This window comes from Pelophylax lessonae, assembly GCF_965119305.1.
Source record: "Pelophylax lessonae genome assembly, chromosome: 4".
NCBI lineage: Eukaryota > Metazoa > Chordata > Amphibia > Anura > Ranidae > Pelophylax > Pelophylax lessonae.
In genome coordinates this window covers 460,897,508-460,921,938 of record NC_138771.1, presented here as the reverse complement: position 1 = coordinate 460,921,938, position 24,431 = coordinate 460,897,508, and the positions used below count along the sequence as shown (strand labels likewise).

General features: G+C 41.3%; 1 protein-coding gene across 6 annotated transcripts in view; it reads right to left on the bottom strand.

Annotated features, from left to right (window-relative positions):
- Positions 1–24,431, bottom strand: part of GRIA1 (glutamate ionotropic receptor AMPA type subunit 1) — a 455,708-nt gene that overhangs the window by 111,674 nt on the left and 319,603 nt on the right. For all 6 annotated transcript variants that reach the window (XM_082253268.1, XM_082253270.1, XM_082253272.1 and 3 more), the window contains exon 9: positions 21,254–21,364. In XM_082253268.1, the coding sequence (XP_082109394.1) occupies positions 21,254–21,364 (111 nt within the window). The remainder of the gene's footprint in view (positions 1–21,253; positions 21,365–24,431) is intronic.

Below are 24,431 nucleotides of genomic sequence, written 5' to 3'. Positions count from 1 at the left end.
GAGATCAGTGGTGAATTGTGTGCGAGGGGGGGTATGATACAGTGGCGGTGTAGCCCCCCCCCCAAAACCACACAATTCACCACTGACACCCCCACCCTAATATGTGATCCCCCCACCAAATTCACCACACCTTCCCGTACGGCGTCAGAGAAGAGACAGCGGGCGGCGCCGACCGAGTCGCAGCGCCATGGAGGAGGAAGAAGTCGACTCCCGAGCAGCACGGTCGCCAGGGAGTCGGGACGGTGACGGGCGGCGCGCATGCAGGTCGAGACGAGGACTCGGAGGGAGAAGACGTCCGACTGAGTCCCGAGCAGCACGCCAGACACGGTGATGGCAGTGGCACCAGAGGTAAGTGAAGTCCTCTGGGGGGGGTCACGCATTGATGGGGACATGCTGGACACTGCATTGATGGGGGACATAATGGTTAGGTCACTGTGCATTGATGGGGGACATGCTGGTCAGGTCACTGTGCATTGAATGGGGACATGCTGGTCAGGTCACTGTGCATTGATGGGGGACATGCTGGTCAGGTCACTGTGCATTGAATGGGGACATGCTGGTCAGGTCACTGTGCATTGATGGGGGACATGCTGGTCAGGTCACTGTGCATTGATGGGGGACATGCTGGTCACTGTGCATTGATGGGGACGTGCTGGTCAGGTCACTGTGCATTGATAAGGGACATGCTGGTCAGGTCACTGTGCATTGATGGGGGACATGCTGGTCACTGTGCATTGATGGGGACATGCTGGTCAGGTCACTGTGCATTGATGGGGGACATGCTGGTCACTGTGCATTGATGGGGACATGCTGGTCACTGTGCATTGAATGGGGACATGCTGGTCACTGTGCATTGGTGGGGGACATGCTGGTCACTGTGCATTGAATGGGGACATGCTGGACACTGTGCATTGATGGGGGACATGCTGGACACTGTGCATTGATGGGACACATGCTGGACACTGTGCATTGATGGGGGACATGCTGGACACTGTGCATTGATGGGGGGACATGCTGGACACTGTGCATTGATGGGGGACATGCTGGACACTGTGCATTGATGGGAGACATGCTGGACACTGTGCATTGATGGGGGACATGCTGGTCACTGTGCATTGGTGGGGGACATGCTGGTCACTGTGCATTGAATGAGGACATGCTGGTCACTGTGCATTGAATGGGGACATGCTAGTCACTGTGCATTGGTGGGGGACATGCTGGGCACTGTGCATTGATGCGGGACATGCTGGACACTGTGCATTGGTGCGGGACATGCTGGACACTGTGCATTGATGGGGGACATGCTGGACACTGTGCATTGATGGGGGACATGCTGGACACTGTGCATTGATGGGGGACATGCTGGTCACTGTGCATTGATGGGGGACATGCTGGACACTGTGCATTGAATGGGGACATGCTGGTCACTGTGCATTGAATGGGGACATGCTGGTCACTGTGCATTGAATGGGGACATGCTGGTCACTGTGCATTTATGGGGGACATGCTGGTCACTGTGCATTGTGGACACTGTGCATTGATGGGGGACATGCTGGTCACTGTGCAGTGAATGGGGACACGCTGGTCAATCTTGAACCAACCTAATGATTGTTTGTTAAGTCACGCAATTTTTTACAGCGTTTTTTGCCGCAAAGCAATACCTATTACATTTTTCTGTTTGCGCCCCCCCCCCCCCCCAAAAAAAAATTTGAGCACCAGCCGCCACTGGTAATTCATATGTGTCCTGGATTAAAGGGGTGAGGTAGCAACCCTACCCCACCTAGACCTGGCAATTTACTATTGTAATGCTCTGGTTTTGTCTATGTATGATTTTTGTAATGCACTGGTCTTGGTTTGTGAATTATTTATATTGCACTTGTTTATAAATTATTGCACTTTTGTTCCTTGTGTCTAAAGATTTTACAAAGGGGCCACGTCACTGTCAGGAGCCCATATCACCGATCTTACAGATTCCTAGCGTACCTGTGGAAGGACACGGCCCCTCTCTTCCCTTTCCCTTGCCAGTTGGTGCAATTGGGTGCCGCGCAGCATATCACCATATATGGCGCCTATATTTTTGGCAGAATATAAAAAATATTTGGGGCCCCACTTTTAGGTTTGCCCAGGGCCACACTTTGTCTAAAACCGGCCCTGGCCGTGTATACCCCTATGGGGGAGCAGAGATGTTCCATGCATCCCTGTACAGGCAGTCCCAATAATGTCTGTTGGGACAAGGTGGCTGCACAGACACATCCGCTGTGTCCCAATATGATGTCTGTGTAGGTGTGGGCGCATGTTCTCGAACACACACAGGGTGAGTTTAGGAATGGCTGTCTCCATGCAGCTAATGTGTCCCAACAGACATCAATGGGACTACCTGCACAGGGATGCACGGAACAGCTTTGCACCCTTGTGCGGTTAATTATGGACCGGTATTGTAAACCCTGTGTGAACTAGGCTTTATGCCCTCAGCAATACAACCTGAGAGAGGTTCTAATCCTTCTCTACTCTATGGAAAACTAAAACAAGTTTGTGGTATACAAAGATTTTAAAAGCTGGATTTGTAATGGGCTTGCATGAGCTTAGCTGTTTTATTAAAACAGAGTTAACTGTGACAAAGCAACCCACAGGAGTCGGTAAAGTCACTTTTCTGGTAACTGCCTCAGTTATCAGATTGCCAATCTGTATCTAAGCCGTGCCTTTTAAAGGATAAATTAGAATTCCTAGCAATTTCCTTTTCCTGAGAAACCAACCAATCTCAATTAAATAAAGGCTGTCTGCAACTGAGGGGGATCTGGAAGCCTAGGCATAGTCAAATCTTGTTCATACAAAAAAAAAAAAAATATCAAGGAAGAACTTGATATCAAATCGGAGCAGCATGATGTCCAAACACAGCCTTGGCTGTGATCTTATCACACCTCTGCAGTTACTAACGCTGAAGCTTTGCTCCTGGCTGTCTGCAGAAAATTCACATGTATAGATTTCTAAATCTGATTTATGAATGTATCATAGGACAAAACTGTTCTTAGAACTTGTTTCATAAAATATTTTATTTATGACTTTTCTATGGTATAGCAAATCATTGGCTTTTTCAGTTTCTTCTTTTTTTGTAGGAAGTGATCCTATGCGTATTATGAAATCATTATTTCTTTGTCAGATTATATAAATAATCTAGTGACATCAGTATTACCCACTATTATCTATCTTCTTTGGGCATGTGTGCGCAGCAACCCTCACTGGCTAGAACATAAAAATTCATTTGAATGAACTGAAAGGTGTCTGTGTTAATTAGGGAGCAACACCTGCCTAATTTGTAGGTTTAGAAAAGTGGTACAAGCATTGAGCTTGCACCACTCTGTTAATTCAACCCAGTGTTGAACAAGGTATGGAATGTCAGTAATGGAAACAAATCCGCTGCAGGGAGACCACAGGCAATACTGGTGACTAGTCCTTTGCCATCTGCCTGTCTTTTTGGGCACTTCTTGAACAGATCAATTCTTCCTTATTGATGCACCTCATCACCTGGCTCTCGATATTCACATATGGCTAACATTCAGACAACACACAAAGAAAGGCTTAGGGTGAATAATGTAATGAAAACGTAAATCCTACATGAATTTCAAAATCCTAATGCATAGAATGACTCATATGAAGATCTATGACTCCTATATGTCTCCTTTTAACACAGCCATTGGCTCTTGCTGTTGTCAATCAAACCCTCTGAGGAAGTCGCTGCAGGGGTGTGGGGGGTAACTGTTGGGCTGAGCCACAATGTGTCTTCCAATAGACACAGCAAGGGGTTTGCTATAAAGCAGCTCAGATAGCAGGAGGAGCAAAGAGCGCTGGTGGGGGACACCCAAAGTGGAGGTACAGGGCTGCTCTGTGCAAAACCATTGCACAGAGCAGGTGGGTATCACATGTTTATTATTTTAACAAAAAAATCAAAGCTTTACAATCACTTTTATTGCCTTTGGGAATTAGAAGGGCCTTTTCCCCTTTCCCAGAAAATGAAAACAAGCTTTTTAAGTGTTTTTACTTTCTTCTAGATCAGCAGAGGACTTAGGGTGTGTTTACATGTAGGCAGTCTATTGCAGTCACATTATGTTGTACGGTAACTTGTGTTGCATTAGGGTAGCCTATTCATTTAAATGGGCTGCAAATGTACCAAAATGGACCAAAAACGGAAAAGCACCATTTTCTTCTGGCACAACAAACAACCACACTAGGCCAGGACAAGGGGTGGGACCTGAAGGGGCCAAGTTCTCATTATATTTCTGTGTTTTACCAGCAGCACAAGGTGAGTCTGGCACCCCCTGGCATCTGGTGCTCCCAACCCCCAATCCAATGCTGCCGATCCCACTTCTCACACAGAATAGTAGCAAATCCTCCACCTTCTCCTGCAATGTTAATGGTGCTGGTCAGCAAGGACAAGCAACAGAGCCCACTGCCATCCTGCAGCAGGCTACCTGGTGTGATATCAATTCCTGCACTGTGCTGCTGAATTGTGGAAAGAGGAATTTAGTTGCTGGAGTCCACTGCTAGCAAGCTATCTGACTGAGGTATACTGACAGCTCTGCAATTGTGTCAGTACACCTCAGTTCCGGCAGTTGGCAGCACAGTGTCACCAGCTCTAGAAACTAAACAGCTTCATATATACTGAGCCCCTATACCGCATTTCAGCCATAGTGCTGAGAATGATATCACAGCAGGTGGGACCTGTCAGGCTCTGCCGCTGGTTCAGGCTGACTGAATACTGCAAAAAGAGGGTTGTGGCTTTGTTGGCACCTTCTGTGAAAAGTGGGATCAACAATGTATGATCTAGAAAAGTTGCTCTTAGTGTCAGGAGTCTGGTGAGCAGAATATGCCTCTGCTGGAAGCGAACAGCAACATTAGTGAGGTCTCCATACCTCCCTCCAACATCCTTTCATAACAATTCTTCCCCTCTTCTAGTCACAGCTACTTCTTGCCACCTTAAATCCCCCCCCCCCCTTACCACGTCACCTTCTTTCCTCCAGTCAGAGAACCTCAAACCCTCTTCCGTACCTTGTCACATTGCCTCTCTGACAACTCTGAAAACTACCTTGTCAACTTTTACCCGGGTGAAGTTCCTCTTTAATATAGTATTCAATAACTAGATGTGGGGTTAGGACAGACCAATCCTTTGGGTGTGGAAGAGTTAACTGTGTACCGGGGATCAGAAATGTTGCATTAGGTAGGCTGGATCCTATGAATCATTCATAGAAGTGGGTAATATCCCTCTTAAAGTTAGGTCCATCCAGTATACGAGTTTGAAGATGGAAAATCCAGTAAACCTACCCTCCTGTAAAAGGGAAGAAAGGCATCACCACCCCTGGCAGGGGTAGGGACCCTTTCAATAACTTGAACCAGCACTGTTGACAAATCACCCGCATGACAAGTGTTAAAGTGACGGGCTACATTTGTAGAATGGTTCTTTTCAATTCTATAGTACATAATATAATACATCGGATCCATCCTCCCTCCTGCATGGAGGACACTGTTATTTTGCATTTATTTGGGTTTAATAAGTGTTTATTTTGGTATTTTATTATTGATTTTTGAGTGTTTTGTCTTCATAATGATTTTTTTTTTATTTTTGTTCATTATATGTTGTTTTTGGGATTTTTTTGGTGTTATATTTCACTTTTCTCTTTTTATTATCTTTCTGTTGTTTTTAATTCTCTCTTTCTAGGGTTTGTTTAGGAATGGGTTAACAGCTTTAATTAATGCACATATCAGGTGGTCTGTCTGTATATTTAAAGTGGTTCTAAAGCCTTAAGGTTTTTTACCTTAAAGTGTTACTAAACCCACAACAGTAAAAACAGTCTGTATATGCAGTAAAGCATGCTTGTTATACTCACTGTGGAAGCTAAGGGGTTAATCCTCTGCATTGTGTAAAAAGGCTGTTTGATCCTGTCTCCTCTGATACTCACCTCCTTCCAGTGTCTCAATTCATCTCTGGATAGTATAGAAGCCAGGGGACAGGCTGCACATGCTCAGTTCGTATTGAAAGAGAGATTTTTTTTTTTTTTTGAAAGAGTTCATGCACAGGGCCTGTTAGCACTGTCCAGGCAGAGGGTCGGGGGGCCTGCAGCCTCATAGGACAGTGAGAGCAGTATGAAAACTCCTCCTACAAACTTTAACCAGACACTGATACAAATCACAAGACTGCTATATACTGCTCATGAGAAAAGGTATTTAGCAGTTTATATTTACTAAAACTATTGCATTTCCATGTGATGTGTACTGTGGGAGACCAGATATAGTAAATGCAGGGCCCTGGGTTTAGTAACACTTTAATGCATTTTTTGCTTTAAGGTAAAAACCTTCTGTATCATAGACTCACCCCCCTTATACTTACCTGAACCCCATCGCAATCTAATGCTGTGCATGAGAGCTATGGCTCGCCTGGCTTTATCCCTCCTCCCTGGGCAGATCAATAGCAGCGGGAGCCATTGGCTCCCGCCCCTGTCAATCAATTCCAGTCACGAGAGAGCTGGGGGCAGGGCTGAGCCCCGCTGTCTATGACAAAAGATGCAGCAGCAGGGCAAGGGAACAATTCCCCATGGGAATCGGTTTTCTATTGGGGGCACCAGCAAGAGAGGAGGAGCCAGGAGCGCCAGCAGGGGACCTGAGAAGAAGAGGATTGGGGCCACTCTTTGCAATTCTATTGCATAAAGCAGGTAAGCATAGACATGTTTGTTATTTTTAAAAAAATATATATATTTTTCATTACAACCACTTTAATTAGTGAAGCTCTTGACCGATCTTTGTTATGAATAAGCACTTTTTTGTGTGAAATATGTGAACGACATTGCTTATCCTGGTGCTGCCATTATGACACTGAAATAAATCTGGCATTTGGCCCTGCGGTGGTGTGCAGCCATTTGTTTCATTTCTCCAGTGTTTTATGGTGGTGAGCCAGGGCAGGCACCTGCACAAGAGGCCCAATTTATCATACCCACCTGGACCGGTGCCATTTCGTTTTTGGAAGTAGAAGTAGGTATAACCTGAAGATGAGTGTAAGATCACCTATATAGATGAGATCAGCCTTCGGGGTGATGTAGCTTTAAGGTCAAACAAGAATGCTGTGGATGTGACAGCCATACTCCTTACTAACTGATGACATCATTGGTTGTTAGGATGCCAGTGTCTAGAAAGTTGTAATGGTGTATAATGAAGATCTGTGGCTTTGTGTAACTATAAGGCAGGTTTGATCCACCTGCTGGCTTGTATACAATTTTTGATAAAGCATCCTGAAAGAAACCTCAAGGCACCCTGTTTGAAAAAGGATGATATAACGTACCCTGTAATATAAAAAAAAAAAAAAAAAAAAAAAAAAAAAGATCATCTATATACTGTAGTTTCAGGGATCACGTTCACTGTGTCCACATGGGTCCACACATGCACCCGTGTGGACCTGCTGTGTTCATTTACTTTAGTAAGTCAGTCTCACCATAGATAGTAGCATTTTGGGCAAAATCTAAACAGGCATGATATAGGGTACATTAGAAGGTGTTTAATATGCAAAGCATGTACTTTATAAAAAGTCTCTATCTCATATTTCTTTTATATCTTCTGCAGACAGAATTGCGATGGATACCGATGTATATATTTTTTCAAAAGGGAAGGAGCTGACTCACAAAATCAGTCTCCTTTTAAAATTAACTACATTAGTATAAGAACAGTATAGTTTTTAAGTGGAAGCCATGGGGTTGTTCAGACAGGATTCTTTTAAGTACAGTTTTCATACATCTTTCCCTTGTGGGCGTATGATTGGCAGGACAGGATTGCCAAACAAGTAAAGTAAAGAACTGTTTCCTGGGAAACTCTTGTTTTCACAAATAACAGCACTATTAGAAGGTGGGAAGTCCTCCCTCTGTGCAGTACATAAAGTGCGTACAGCAATGCAAAGCCAGGGTACTTGTCATCTCAAAAGCTCTTCTGGTGTCAATAGTCCTCGCTAATAAGGATTACGGATTCTACACCATTAAACGTTTTTACTGAATATAGAGGTTGCTTTAAACTGCGGTCTCTAAAAAATAACACCTCTGCAGATGGGGAGATTGTGGAGAACATATTTAAAGTGTTACGAAACCCAGGACCCTGCATTCACTATATCTGGTCTCCCACAGTACACAGAACATGGAAATGCAAATATTTCAGTAAATATAAACTGCTAAATACCCTTTCTCATCAGTAGTATATAGCAATCTTGTCACTTCTATCTCTGTCCGGCTGAGCACTGGTTAAAGCTTGTAAGAGGAGTTTTCATTCTCCTCTGACTGTCCTATGAGACTGCAGGACCCCTGATCCTCTGTCTGGACAGTGCTGATTGGCCCTGTGCTAATCACATGCAGGTCAAGTCTGCCTGTGAGTGAATTGTGATTGATCTTAAAAGCATCTCAAACTGACCACAAATGCAATTTCAATTCATCTGAAAGCTGGCTGCTTTTGCCCATATGACCCATATTTATAGGTCAAACATGTTTTTTTTTTTTTTTTTCAATTTGGATAGAGTAAGGGAGAGTTATAACCTTGTTTTTTTTGCCATCTGTGCCCCATTGGGAAGATTTCCCCTCACTTCCTTTCTCATTGCTAAAACAGGAAGTGAGAGGAAATCTCTCTAAAGTGAAGGAACCTGGTGTGTTACCTGAACTAGTGCGCCCATTGGATGATTTCCCTTCTATTAGTGTGCTGATGTCAACCCAAAATTTGGGATTTTCTTTTACTTTCAATGACAGCAGTAAACAGGACAAAAAGAAATCAATAAAAACCTAGCAGGAGTTCTAAGCCATCTTCACTCTATCCAAAACTAAAAAAAAAAGTTTTGCCCTTAGGTACATTTCAAAGTATATCTAAAGATAGAGTAGAGGAAAATTAAAACTGCTGTCAGGTTTTTATCCGGCCATCTGCGTCTCATTAAGGAAATTTACCCTCTATGTCTGGTGGAAACTCAGAATTTTGGATCCAGCATAACTTTCATTCCTGGCAACATTGGTGATCAGGACAATTAGAGAGGGACTCTCCCAACAGGGACAAGGGCAACAAAAAAAAAGGACATCTCATCAGCAGTATATAGCAGTCTTGTGACTTTTATCAGTGTCTGGTTAAAGCTTGTAGGAGGAGTTTTCATTCTACTTTGACTGAGGCTGCATGACTCCTGACCCTCTGTCTGGACAGTGCTGATTGGCCCTGTGCTGATCACGTGCTCCCTTCAAAAGGAAAAAAAAAAACTCCCTAGCAATACACACCAAACTGAGCATGTGCAGAATGACTCCAAGGGCTCTGTCTTATCAGAAGATGGATTGGGGACTGTAGAAGAAGGGAATGATCAGAGAAGACAGGATCAAACAGCCTTTTTACACAATGCGAAGGATTAAACCCTTAGGTTCCACAGTGAGTATAACAAGCATGCTTTACTGCATATACTGATTGATTTTACTGTTGTGAGTTTAGTAACACATTAATGGCCTTAGTCTGATGGCTAGCATCATTCAACCAACTTGCTCTGAGCCGAGGTCTTCCTGCACCTTCTCTAGTCCAAGACAGGTGAGTGAAAGGAGAAGCAGCATAATGATGAGCTCCCTGTTACTTTGCTTTCTTTTCCTGTTAGCACACTGGCTTCTTGTTAGGACATAAACTGATTGACTCCTTGCACTGCTTTTTCCTCTCACACTCCAGCCCTGCTGTATAGGGATTGCTAGTGGCTGATACCAGGTAGAATTCAGGTACTTGCACTGCTTGTATTTAAAAATGACATTTGATGATGTAGTAATAAATACTGAGCTGCAATAATTTTGTCTTTTATATTTGCCTTGAGTTTAGCATTATTGATTTCTGTAGGTAATTGTAACATATATATATATTCATGGAAAATGCCATCAGCCTATACAAATATAAGTGCAGAAGATCATCATAAACTATACTATAAGTATACAAAATGCTGCTTTACAAATCATTATATAACATTCAATTATGAAAAAGTGAAAAAAAAAAAGTGTATAGTCCCAAGTGCAAATAAATCAATAGTCCTTAAAGAATTTGTAAACCCCCCCCCCCCCCCCCAAAAAAAAAAAAAAAAAAAAACCCTGTAAGACAAAGTCATAATGAGCCAGCATAGATCGCATACTAGCTCATTATGTAATACTTACCTTAAAACAAAGCCCCTGCAGCGGTGCCCACACATCGGTGTCACCGCAGACATTTTCCCCAGAGCTACATCCAGGTTCGTGGGCTCTGGCGATGTGATTGGCCGGAGGCGCGATGACATCACTCCCGCGCATGCACGCGGGAGCTGCAGTTTGTGGCACGGGGTCGGAAGAAACGGCACCCATGGCCGTTCCTTCAGAGCACATGAGCCAGTGATGTCACTGGCTGCATTTCATGTAAATATTTTCTAAACAGTATACATTTAGGAGATATTTACACTACCTATAGGTAAGCCTTATTATAGGCTTACCTATAGGTAAATGTTTGCAGAGGAAGTTTACTTCCTATTTAATAAAGAGACAAGATGTGATATTCTTCTTGCCACATGAAACACATCAAACTGCCTTCACCACAGAGGCCGACTGACATGTGGACAAGATGTGCACCTACCATAAATCCAGGACCCCCTAATTAAAGGCAAGTCTGGCACGCCTTGGGGAATTCCCCTTTAAATCCACATTTCAGTGTGCAACCTTGAAGCAGGGATAGGTACAGCCTTAAGATAATCTCCGCTGGACATCCAGAACTCCCATACAGATATATGTAAGTAAAAAACGCTGGATGGTGTAAAACCTTTTAAAACTGCTATTTTATTCAATACAATTACACTCACATAGGTACAATAAGAGTTTGCATATCTCCGAACAACAGCCAGCAGTAAAACAATGGTGTCCGCTGCCACTTCTGGTAAGACGCAATGGTGTGAACATGGTGCGCTTTGCTACGCATTTCGTCACAACATATAGGCCCCAAAAAAAGTCTTGTTGTGATGAAACGCGTAAGTTGGAGTGGTATGTTCATGTCTTCGAATCTTACCGGAAGTGACGATGGATGCCATTGTTTTCCTGCTTAGAAAAATACGGGAAATCGCTCTAAGTGCAGACTGCTTTATTAAACATGTGTCAAATAAAATGCAGCAACTCACAGGAACCAGATGTAATCAGGCTGTAGTGACAAAATGAAGGACCCTCCGGGTGGTGCCATCTCTCCACATGTAATCCAGTATTGATGAAGAGCTGTCAGTCCAAGGAAGAGGAAGTGCCGTCTGTCTCCTAAGGCTGTCCGGGTCCCCGACGGAGCTGCACAGCGGGAGTAGAATGGAAAACCACGGCAGTGTCATCCGGAAGTGAAGGGGTGCACGATGCATTTCTGAGCATGCGCCAAGTCCAGGTCGGACATGCGCGCTCTTTCCTCAGGTGCAGGGGAATGGTCATACTAACCGGTTTTAAATAGAAGAACATGAGTCGCTGCTTAATGACCAAAGGGAAAAAACACATACAACAAGGAGATATCTATTGGCCAGACCACACAATAAAATAACTTTCAATAAAAATACAATAAACCATAGATAAAACATACAAATACAGAGAAGATGTTCAACTCCACAGGTATATGAAAATATGTAAAAGTAAGCATATACATAATGTATAAAGGTGCAGGTCATAAACAAAAAATAAAATATATAAAAAATAAAATAAAAAAGAATAATAAAACTTAAAATAAAAAACAAAAAACAAAATGTGATATATACTAGATATAAAAAGATATATATAAAACATTTATATATACAAAATTAATTATTATGATATGGACATGAACAAAATATAATGAGATACCATGAGATACCATGAAGTAGTATCAAGAATGGTAACAAACAGATCATGATAATGATTTTGACCAAAAAGTATAAAAGGTATTAAAAGAGGATTACAAGATTCACAATATGGTGTTAACGTTCAATTCTTCATTTAACCCTCGAGGTGCAAGGGTATCCAGGGTATATATCCAGAACGTCTCACGCATGCATAATTTTGAGAAACGTTCTGCCTCTGACAATTCACTCGAAATAGATTCAATCACCCAAATTTTTAGACCTGTGGTGGACTTGTTATGGGCTTCTAGAAAGTGTCGCGGTACGCTATGTTTATCGCACCCAACTTCAACAAAACGCCGATGTTTGCCGAACCGCTGCCTAACTGGTCTAATGGTGCGTCCTACATAAAGCAACTTGCAGGGACATGTAAGACAATAAATATTATATATACTCAATAAAGTATATTCTTCGCGCCTGTGGAAAGCCTAAAAAGATGGGGGTATAAATAGTTAAAATCTAAAGGGGAACAGCAGCTGCTATGGTGTAGGTAGGATTGAATGAGTAAATAAATCCCAAGAAAAGGAACTAGGGATAATTATGATGTATCTGCTTAAAAACAATAAATATTATAAATATTCATAATATGCTAAAATGTCCCAAAATTTAAATGTATATTACCATAAAAACAATAAAATTCATAAATAGTACCCAATAAATAATGTAAGATCAAATTAAATAAGTGTCATATAGTGTCAAATAAAGTCCAATAACAGTTCATAAGTGACTAGGTGATAGCTGATTACACTTCAGTGCAAAGAAAAGTGCAGGTGCTCAGTGCTGGATCCTCCAATGGTCCAATAGCCAGTCAAATGAGGTGACTTTAGGGTAAGTAAAGATATAAGCTTACCGGAAATTATGGGTCTAAATTACCTTACGGCATAAAGACCAATAGAGCTTGATGGCCCTCCTGGCCTCAGATACGGTAACTGCTGGGCTTATCCTCCACCGACCGGAATCCCCTCCTAGATAGACAGTGTCCTTCAAGTCCGGTTAGGGAAAAAATAAACAGCTCCAGGTGGTGTAGTACCGTTAAAAAAGGCTTTTATTTGAGTCAATGGTCAAACAATACACCTAGTGCTAAAATAAGTAAAAACCGCACCCGCTATTGTGAAGTCTGTAGCGTGGAGAGCGGTAGCTACCGAGCTGCGTTCCAGCTGACTTCCGGGTAAGCGGCGTGCGTTCCACCTGACGCGCGTTTAGTCAGAGCGTATGATGTATTAAGACAATAGATGACATATTCAGTAGAACAATTATAAAATCCTTCCAACGTATACACTTTATATTAACATGTGAAATCGTTTTGGCCATGTTGGACAAAATTACACATTTTGCAAAGTTTTTTATGGCACGCAAACATCCCTTTTAAGGGGACCATGCATAAAGGATTTTTGGGGGCCTTAAGATTTTTCAGCTTACTAGGCGCAATCATATTTTTCAGGGTAGGGGTCCTCCTATAGGTCACCTTGGGTCTATCTAGAATAACTGAAATCAAATGGGGATTCTGTCTCAGTTGACGAAATTGTCCTTTCGACTGAGATAGAATTGTACTAGGGACTCAGATTACATAGCTCAAAGTGAATATCTAAAACTTAAATTCTTGGAGAAAGGTTACCCCGAGGATCTGGTAGATCAGGCTCATCAGGTCTACCTTCCTGGAAAACCCACTACATCTCGAGCTATTAATGATAATCCCCCAGTTCATTTTGTTACGAGGTTCCATTGCCAGTACAGAAAAATAGAGAAGATTTTGTATAAACATTGGGATATTCTGAAACAAGATCCCCATCTGAATTCAGTTATTCTAGATAGACCCAAAGTGACCTATAGGAGGACCCCTACCCTGAAAAATAAGATTGCGCCTAGTAAACTGAAAAATATTAAGGCCCTCAAAGATCCTTTATGCATGGTCCCCTTAAAAGGGATGTTTGCGTGCCATAAAAAACTTTGCAAAATGTGTAATTTTGTCCAACAAGGCCAAAAAGATTTCACATGCAAAGATAAAGTGTATAAGTTGGAAGGATTTTATAATTGTTTTACTGAATATGTCATCTATTGTCTTACATGTTCCTGCAAGTTGATTTATGTAGGATGCACCATTAGACCAGTTAGGCAGCGGTTCGGCAAACATCGCCGTTTTGTTGAGGTTGGGTACGATAAACATACAGTACCGCAACACTTTCTAGAAGCCCATAACAAGTCCACCACGGGTCTAAAAATTTGGGTGATTGAATCTATTTCGAGTGAATTATCAGAGGCAGAACGTTTCTCAAAATTATGCATGCGTGAGACGTTCTGGATATATACCCTGGATACCCTTGCATCTCGAGGGTTAAATGAAGAATTGGACATTAACACTATATTGTGAATCTTGTAATCCTTTTTTAATACATTATATACTTTTTGGTCAAAATCATTATCATCATGATCTGTTTGTTACCAATTTTGATACTAATTCATAGGATCTCATTATATTTTGTTCATGTCCATATCATAATAGTTAATTTTGTATATATTAATTTTTTTATATATATCTTTTTATATATATTATATATCAAATAATTTTTATTTATTTTTTAAGTTTTATTATTCTTTTTTATTTTATTTTTTATATATTTTTTTTTTGTTTGAGACCTGCACCTGTATATGTATATGCTTACTTTTACATATTTTCATATATCTGTGGAGTTGAACATCTTCTCTATATATGTATGTTTTATCTATGGTTCATTGTACTTTTATTGAAAGTTCTTTTACTGTGTGGCCTGGCCAATAGATATTTCCTTGTTGTATGTGTTTTATCCCTTTGGCCATTAAGCAGCGACTCATGTTCTTCTATTTAAAACTAGTTAGTATGACCATTCCCCTGCAACTGAGGAAAGAGCGCGCATGTCCGACCTGGACTTGGCACATGCTCAGAAACGCGTTGTGTGCCCCTTCACTTCCGGATGACACTGCCGTGGTTTTCCATTCTACTCCCGCAGTGCAGCTCCGTCGGGGAACCGGACAGCATTAGGAGACAGCCGGCACTTCCTCTCCTGCGACTGACGGCTCTTCATCGATACTGCGGAGAGACGGCACCACCCGGAGGAGTCCTTCATTTTGTCACTACAGCCTGATTACATCTGGTTCCTGTGAGTTGCAGTCTGCACTTATGGCGCTTTTCCACTGCATGGAACTGAACGGTTCGGCTCGCTTTTGCGCTTTTCCACTGCATGGTACCGCATGGTACGGTGTTGGAATGGTTCGGTACGGTACGGTACAGCGGTGCTTTTCCACTACATGGAACCGAACGGTACGGCTCGCTTAAACAGTACCACCTCGGTTGTGGTTCTAAGAGGGCCGTACTGGTACCATATCCCACAATCCTTTGCATGCAACCTTGACTGTTTGTCACTACTAGCCACTGATTGGTTAGAGAATCGTTGTTATCCCACCCACTTTACTTTAGTGGAAATGCAAACCGTACCAAACCGACCCGTTCCAACACCGTACCATGATTACATCTGGTTCCTGTGAGTTGCAGTCTGCACTTATGGCGCTTTTCCACTGCATGGAACTGAACGGTTCGGCTCGCTTTTGCGCTTTTCCACTGCATGGTACCGCATGGTACGGTGTTGGAATGGTTCGGTACGGTACGGTACCACTGCATCCTTTGCATGCAACCTTGACTGTTTGTCACTACTAGCCACTGATTGGTTAGAGAATCGTTGTTATCCCACCCACTTTACTTTAGTGGAAATGCAAACCGTACCAAACCGACCCGTTCCAACACCGTACCATGTGGTACCATGCAGTGGAAAACCAAACAGAGCCGAGCCGGCACTTGCAGTGGAAAAGTGCCATTAGAGCGCTTTCCTGTCGTTTTCTAATCTGTTCAAGAGGTTTCTCCTCACTTCTGAGTTAAGCTGCATGGTGCAGCTGGACTTTTTTACCCATTAGACCTTTTGGACTGTTATGGATATTCCATTAAAATATCATGTGGATGGACTGTAGCGCTTACATGTCTGTTTTTTTATTGTTTTCCTGCTGGATGTTGTTCGGAGATATGTGCAATCTCATTGTACCTATATGATTGTAATTTTATTGAATAAACTAGCAGTTTTAAAAGGTTTTACACTATCCAGCGTTTTTTTACTTATACAGTATCTGTATGGGAGTGCTGGATGTCCAGCAGAGGTTATCTTAAGGCTTTACCTATCCCTGCTTCAAGGTTACACACCGGAATGTGGATTTAAAGGGGAATTCCCCAAAGCGTGCCAGACCTGCCTTTAATTAGGGGGTCCTGGCTTTATGGTAAGTGCACATTTTGTCCATATATCTGTGTTTAGCCTCTGTGGTGAAGGGAGTTTGATGTGTTTCACCTGCGATTTTTGGCAAGAAGAATATCGCCTTTTGTCTCTTTATTAAGGACTATTCATTTATTTGCATTTGGGACTATACACTTTTTTTTCACTTTTCCATAATTCTATGTTATATAATGATTTGTAGCGCAGCAGTTTGTATACTTATATATTTTTTTGGAATAATATCTCTACTAATGTGTTTGCAGTTTGGACACTATACTGATAGTTGACACTAAGTGCGGTATTTTTTCCCTTTTTTTACTTGTACTATGCTGTCTATGAAATTGGAGAGATTTCTCACTTCCTGTAAGCTCAAAGATGACATGTAACATGAGCAGTAACAACTTTACTGCGTAACAGGGATATATCATTGGCTCTTCTATCTGAACAGTACTATTGATTCTACAATCCAACAGAACAATGCCATCGGTTCTCCTGTCTATCAAAGCAGCACAATTAACTGTTCTAGAACGAATCAGTACTGCCATTTGATCCTTTAAAAGTGAGACTATAATAGTTTTCACTCAATTTTATTTTCAATGTTTCTTTAAAGCAGAACATTTTTTTCAATGCTAGCAAAGAGCTTTTTAGGTCAGATAGAGATACTTTGTATTTCTCTTCTGCCATAAACACTTCTCTGCCTGTTAGAATTTTTTTCTAATGGTACACCAAGTTGTGCAATTCTAGCTCCATAAACAATCTCAGCAAGCTATGAGTAACTCCTGTGCACATGCGCAAAAGTTATATCATTTCTGGTCAGCCAACCAAGATGGCTTAAGTATCAGGACCCAGCATCAGACACGGAAGCATGGATTGGGTTGCTTATCCTTAGTTCAATGTCCTAAGCATGCAAACATAGAAACTGAGGTGCAGAAAAATGGCAGCAGGTGCTCTGGACTGATGAGTCAAAATTTGAGGTGCAGAAAAATGGCAGAAGATGCTCTGGACTGATGAGTCAAAATTTTAAGTATTTAACTGTAGCAAGAGGCAGTTTGTTCGCTGAAGGGCTCGAGAGCGGTACAATAATGAATGTCTGCAGGCCTTAGTGAAGCATGGTGGAGGTTCCTTGCAAGTTTGGGGCTGCATTTCTATAAATGGAGTTGGAGATTTGGTCGGGATCAATGATGTCTTTAATGCTGAGAAATACAGGCAGATACTTATTCATCTTACCAAATCATCAGGAAGGTGTGTGATTGACCCCCAGCAGGACAACCCCAAACATGCAGCCAATATCATTATATAACTATTTTTAGTTTAAAGAAGAACAAGCAGTCCTGGAAGTGATAGTTTGGCTCCCACAGAGCCTTAATCTCAACATCATTGAGTATGTCTGGGATCATATGAAGAGACGGAAAGATTTGAGGCAGCTTACATCCACAGAAGATCTGTGGTTAGTTCTCCAAGATGTTTGAAACAACCTACCTGCCAATTTCTTTTAAAAACTGCAAGTGTACCTAGAAGGATTGATGCTGTTTTGAAGGCAAAGGGCAGTCACCCCCAAACTGATAAAAATAAACTATTAACACTTCAATTTCTGAAAGCATTCTTAGTTTACAGCATTTTTCCACACCTGCTTAAAACTTTTGCACAGTACTGTGTAGATATACATATACAATATCTCACAAAAGTGAGTACAACCCTCACATTTTTTAAATATTGTATTACATTGTTTCATGTGACAACACTGAAGAAATTACGCTTTGCTACAATGTAAACTAGTGAGTGTGCAGCTTGTATAACAGTGTAAATTTGCTGTCCCCTCAAAATAACTCAACACACAGCCATTAATGTCTAAACTGCTGGCAACAAAAGTGAGTACACCCCTAAGTGAAAATTTTCGAATTGGGCCCAATTAGCCATTTTCCCTCCCCAGTGTCATGTGACTCCTTAGTGTTACAAGGTCTCAGGTGATAATGGGGAACAGGTGTGTTCAATTTGGTGTTATCGCTCTCACTCTCTCATACTGGTCACTGGAAGTTAAACGTGGCACCTCATGGCAAAGAACTCTCTGAGGATCTGAAAAAAAGAATTGTTGCTCTACATAAAGATGGCCTAGGCTATAGGAAGATAGCCAAGACCCTGAAAATGAACTGCAGCATGGTAGCCAAGAACATACAGTGGTTTAGCAGGACTCGTTCCACTCAGAACAGGCTTCGCCATGGTCCACCAAAGAGGTTGAGTGTACGTACTCAGCGTCCTATCCAGAGGTTGACTTTGCTAAATAGACATATGAGTGCTGTCAGCATTTCTGCAGAGGTTGAAGGGGTGGGGGGTCAGCCTGTCAGTGTTCAGACCATACGCCACACACTGCATCAATCTGGCTTGCATGGCTGTCCTCCCACAAGGAAGCCTCTTCTAAAGATGATGCACAAGAAAGCCTGCAAACAGGTTGCTGAAGACAAGCAGACTAAGGACATGGATTACTGGAACCATATCCTGTGGTCTGATGAGACGTATTTTGTTCAGATGGTGTCAAACATGTGTGGCGGCAACCAGGTGAGGAGTACAAAGACAAGTGTGTCCTGCCTACAGTCAAGCATGGTGGTGGGAGTGTCATGGTCTGGGGCTGCATAGGTGCTGCTGACACTGGGGAGCTACAGTTCTTTGAAGGAACCATGAATGGCAACATGTACTGTGACATACTAAAGCACAGCATGATCCTCTGCCTTCAGAGACTGGGCCACAGGGCAGTATTCCAATATGATACAACCCCAAACACACCTCCAAGACAACCACTGCCCTGCTAAAGAAGCTGAGGGTAAAGGTGATGGACTGGCCAAGCATGTCTCCAGGTCTAAACTCTATTAAGCATCTGTGGGGCATTCTCAAATGGAAGTTGAAGTAGCGCAAGGTCTCTAACATCCACCAGCTCCATGATGTCGTCATGGAGGAGTGGAAGAGGACTCCAGTGGCAACCTGTGATGCTCTGGTGAACTCCATGCACAAGAGGGTTAAGGCAGTGTTAATAATGGTGGCCACACAAAATATTGACACTTTGGGCCCAATTTGGACATTTTCACTTAGGGGTGTACTCACTTTTCTTCCCAGCGGTTTAGACATTAATGGCTGTGTGTGGAGTTATTTTGAGGGGACAGCAAATTTACACTGTTATACAAGCTGTACACTCATTACTTTACATTGTAGCAAAGTGTAATTTCTTCAGTGTTGTCACATGAAAAGATATAAAAGATAAAATATTTACAAAAATGTGAGGGGTGTACTCACTTTTGTGAGATACTGTATATATCTCCATGCCCTGTTTTTTACTGTGTATATATATATATATATATATATATATATATATATATATATATATATATATATTAGGGTTGCACCAATAGTGTTTTTTACCAGCGAGTACGAGTACCAATACTTTCGGTCAAGTATTTGCCGATACTGAGTACCGATACTTTGCGGTTCGACTTGCATCAATACAAAATAAATTGGCACAAATTTCACTGCAAAGAATAGCATGCAATTTAAAGAGGAATGCGGTGCGATTCCTGTCCGAATCGTATGTGATTTCCCCCCACTGCTCCTGTGTGTGTGGATAGAAAGGGAAAAGCACCATCCAGTGGGCAGTAAAAAATGTTAGAACTTACATTAAGTACATATCTGGTCCAATAAAAAATCTGCATAGGTGTACCGGTCCTGCTGATGACAGAAAATCATGGCTCCTGGAGGTGCTCACAGGGCTGAAGGAGAAGTTCTGGGACATCGTGGGTATAGGACAGAAATTATGTCAGCTTGGGGGCGGGGCATCTATACATCTCTTCCAGCCCTGTGAGCACCTCCAGCTTCCATAATTTGCCATCATGTGTGGGACCGGCACGCTATGCAGATTGTGCATTTGACTAAGTATGTACTTAATGTAAGTTCTAACATTTTTAATAAACAGCCCACTAGATGGCGCTTTTCCTTTTCTACACACACACACAGATACAGTGGGGGAAATCGCATATGATTCGGACAGGAATCGCACCACATTCCTGTTCAAATCACATGCAATTCTTTGCAGTGTGATTTAAGCCAATTAATTTTGTGATAACGCAAAGTTTCGGTATCTGGAGCATTTATACGGCACCAATACCGATATCGGTGCATGTCTGTCTGTCTATCTATCCTCTTCCTTGTATAGTGTTTGCTTATACTCACATACATATTGTTACAATACTGTAAGTCAGGCTTTATTCTAAATGGCATCATTCCAGAAAAGTGCTCTTGCTTTGGGCACCAGAAGCTGTGTATCTACAAGCTCCGATGATAGAAAACCAATCCTGCCCAAACCTAAGGAAACAGCACAAAGGAGGATGTTTCCTTTCAGTCCCTTTCATCTCTGACTGAAACTTGGAAAAAGCCTTATGGAAAGAGATCAAGTCAGGGGAAGGTGTCAGAAGGACGAGTCAAGAGATGATATCAGGGAAAGGTGTCAGAAAAAAAGAGTTAGGTACTTGTGTATGAAACTTTCAGCTAGAGCTAGTGAGCTTTGTTAACAATTTTCTTATACAATTTATGTACAGTTTCCTTTTGAATTACCTTCATGTATGTAGTGCAAGGGCCTGCCAGATTAGATACAAATTACAAGTGTTGTTTAGCTATGACCTCATGCCTATATGGTTTTTTAAACACATTTAAAGGAACATTATACAATGTATAATGTATGGCCAGCCTTAGAAGAAACCTGCTGGTTGGATAAAAGAGTACATAATAGTCACATGCAAAACTTTATATTACCTAACTAATATTATATTTTAGTCCTCACCATTTTAAATAAAGAAAATATATACCACCAAAGCATTCAAAGCACCACACATTCCCTAAAAAAGATATACACCGCAAAGATTTTCTCCCTAACTGAGGATAAGAAACCACTATTTGATACAACTTACAATAATTATTAAAAATAATTAAAATGTATTGATTGTAATTTGTAGACAAGCAAGTAGACTCCAGAAAATCTCAGTCTATGCTAGTAAAACACACAGATCAGTAAAAACCGTTCTAAATGCTAAACCATTATACATACCAATATGGTGGTAACGATGTACGTCCTATTCTGCACCCCTATGGATTCATTTCCTGCTTGGGCATCAGTGGCTAATGGGATCAATTTGTCATCTTCATTCCATGTAGCAATCTGTTAATTAGAAAAGATATGTTATTGTCAATGAACATTTCTTTCCATCTTGTTCTGGCCCATTAAACTTTATATTCTTTTCCAAGTTTGCAACTCATTACCGTGCTCTAAGCCTAGAATTTCTCGCACAGGTAGGGATGAAAAATCTTTGCCACCAATTGATAGTAGTGTGCCATAAATCAGTATTTCCTCTGCTGGTTTATAATGCTGTAATGGCAGAGTGTTCGATGTGGGCGTCCTATACAAGAAGGATTTTAGACTGCTGGAAATATACAGCCACTTTCATCTGCCAAGAGCTATTACACAGAATTTAAACCTCATATATGGAAATAATCTTGCATATACCCCACATGTTTTATGGTATTGATCTTGAAATGTGTCTTTAATGGGAACTATTGGAAATGTTATTTGTGTTTAAGCAGTGCCCTGAAAAGCTATTTGTTTCTTGAATTCCTCCTGGAAATTAGTAGTTGTGCCTAGAGCCTCTTAGCTGTATATATGTAGTGTGAGATCATCTAAAGCTGTTGTGCATCTGATTGCTAACTCCACTAGATTAAGAGTGATGTCATAACTGTGTAATATTAGGTGCTGGATGTGCAAGTGAGTGTTGGCGCTGCCTTTTCAGGTGTAAATATGTAGATAAGGATAAAGATATATATATATAAATACAAATGTGTTTATGGAGTTGGTGCTTATGGCTGCTGCCCTCACAATGGACCTCCACCCATTGGGTGGGGTTCTAGTAATTTAAAATGTGCTGTTTAGGCTAGTGTAAACTGGCGCTGCCTCTGCTATGTATAGTAAGTAAAGTGATGTCAGAGTGCCGAAACGCGTAGGGCGGAGTCAGCGCCATAGCGTCACTTCCGGTTTCGTCCGTGGAACGCATCAGGGAACCCGGACATCCTATGCAGAGAGGAGGAACTGTTTTCACTTCTATGTAAGTGACTACATCGTTTAATAAAGTATGTTTTAATAATTCTACACTATGGAGGCTTCTTTTCACCTTCATCCATGAGGGGACAGTACCACCCCAAGGAAGGATAAGGAGAGTGGAGTCACAGAGCGGGGGTTTCTGGAAGATCCCATAGAGGCATACTAATATCCCTTGGAGACAGGAAAACTTACCTTAAAGGCTGATTTCCCCTATACTGGGTCCAGGATCTGGTGAGTGCATCCCCAAGAGGGGTCACGAGTGAACCTACGGGGTCTTTTGAACGGCCTAAGAGAATCCCACCACTACTGCACTATAGCACTTGAGGAACTGCATGGCATTTTGAAGACTTTATAATCAGTTGGCACCATTGCATCAATTTTGTTTACAGCATGGACACTTTTTTCAGAACTCCCATATCAAGGGGAGTTTTTTCACCTAATAAAAATGTATATATAATTTTTTATGTGTAATGAACTATGGTAATAGGATCTAATACTGAGCACACAAATATTGAACATTCATATATATATTCTTTTTCCCTCACCAATATATTTATTTGGGCATGATATCTGATGTGTAGTAGCAAACGAGTCACCTGACTTAGGTTTACTAGCATTGGATTTTTGCACTTCGTTTGAACATCATATTGTTTGCACATTGTATGGTTTGCACATTGTCACATGCATTGTGGTATTTATTGTGTATCAGTAAAGTACTCATTTTACCAGGTTATCATGCTTTTGCACATTGCATTGTTTGCACACAGCATATTTTGCACATTAAACTGCACTTTAATTACTATACAATACATAGCTGAGGCAGCGCCACTACTCACTACTACTAGCCTAAACAGCACATTTTAGATGTCATAACTGTGTTCCTACTGTTTTCCTTGTTGGAGAGAAAAAAAAGAGGTATACAACCGTATAAGATTTCCGGCACTCAAAATTACAACTGGGATATCCTAGATATAACTCAAGTTTTTATAGCTTATATATATGGTATATCATTTGCACTGGCTTGGCGTAGTATTTTAAGGTTCTTCAGCAAAGATTAAAAATATATATTGCACTCTAGAGTTCGTATGGAGGAAATGTCCCCTTGTATGTGTCCTACATGGGCAGTGGTGGTATACCCTTTGGTGGAATGGGTAGCGTTTACTGCAAAATTGCCAAACTAGCAGTGAATGGAAAGTGATAAAGAAACCTTTACTTCCTCAAATTTGCCAATCATAATCAGTTTTTAAATGAATTTTAAGTAAAAGCTTTATTTTTTAAAAGTTATAAAGTTTTTTTTTTTAAATACTTTAAGTAGGACACTTACAAATGAAAGCTCAGCTCCAGTTACCGTATTTTAGGTAGTTACAGAAACAGGTTTTGTTCTTTCGGAAAAACTTTAAACCATGAATAAAAGCAAACTGTTCTAAGTACCACCATCATTGGTAGACTGTTTGTCCCAACCCCTAAACCACCTGTTTTTTTTTTCTTGAAAGCTTGGCCTCTTACAAGAATTAGGCAAATAATGGATCTATTGGCAGGATCAACGGGTAATAAAACAAGGTTACAGTGGTGACAAAAAAAAACAACAAAAAAACAAAACTCCTGTGTTAACCACTTAAGCTCTGAAAGATTTTACCCTCTTCATGACCAGGCCATTTTTTGCATTTTGGCACTGTGCTATTCTAACTGGCAATTGCGCAGTCATGCAACACTGTACGCAAATAAAAGTTATACAATTTTTATTTTCATGCAAATAGAGTTTTCTTTTGGTCGTATAACCACTGGGTTGTTTAATTATTATTATATAAACAAACAAAAAACAAAAATGTTGACAAAAAAAACAATAATTTTTACTTTCTGCTATAAAACATAGTCAATAATATTTAAAAAAAATAAGTGTGTTCAAAAATGTTGGCCAAGATTACTTCTGCTACATATCTTTAGTAAATAAAATCCAAATAGGTACTGTATATACTATGTAGCACCCTCCTAAGTAGGTGCTAGGAAAAAGCATATGGGTGGCCCTGTCTGCATATCAGGAGGGCCTGATCATTTTGTTAGGCTGTCATGTGCTTCCCAGGGTGTCTGTTGAGTCTGGGGAGTCTCCCTACTGTGTCCAATAAGGGTTCTTATT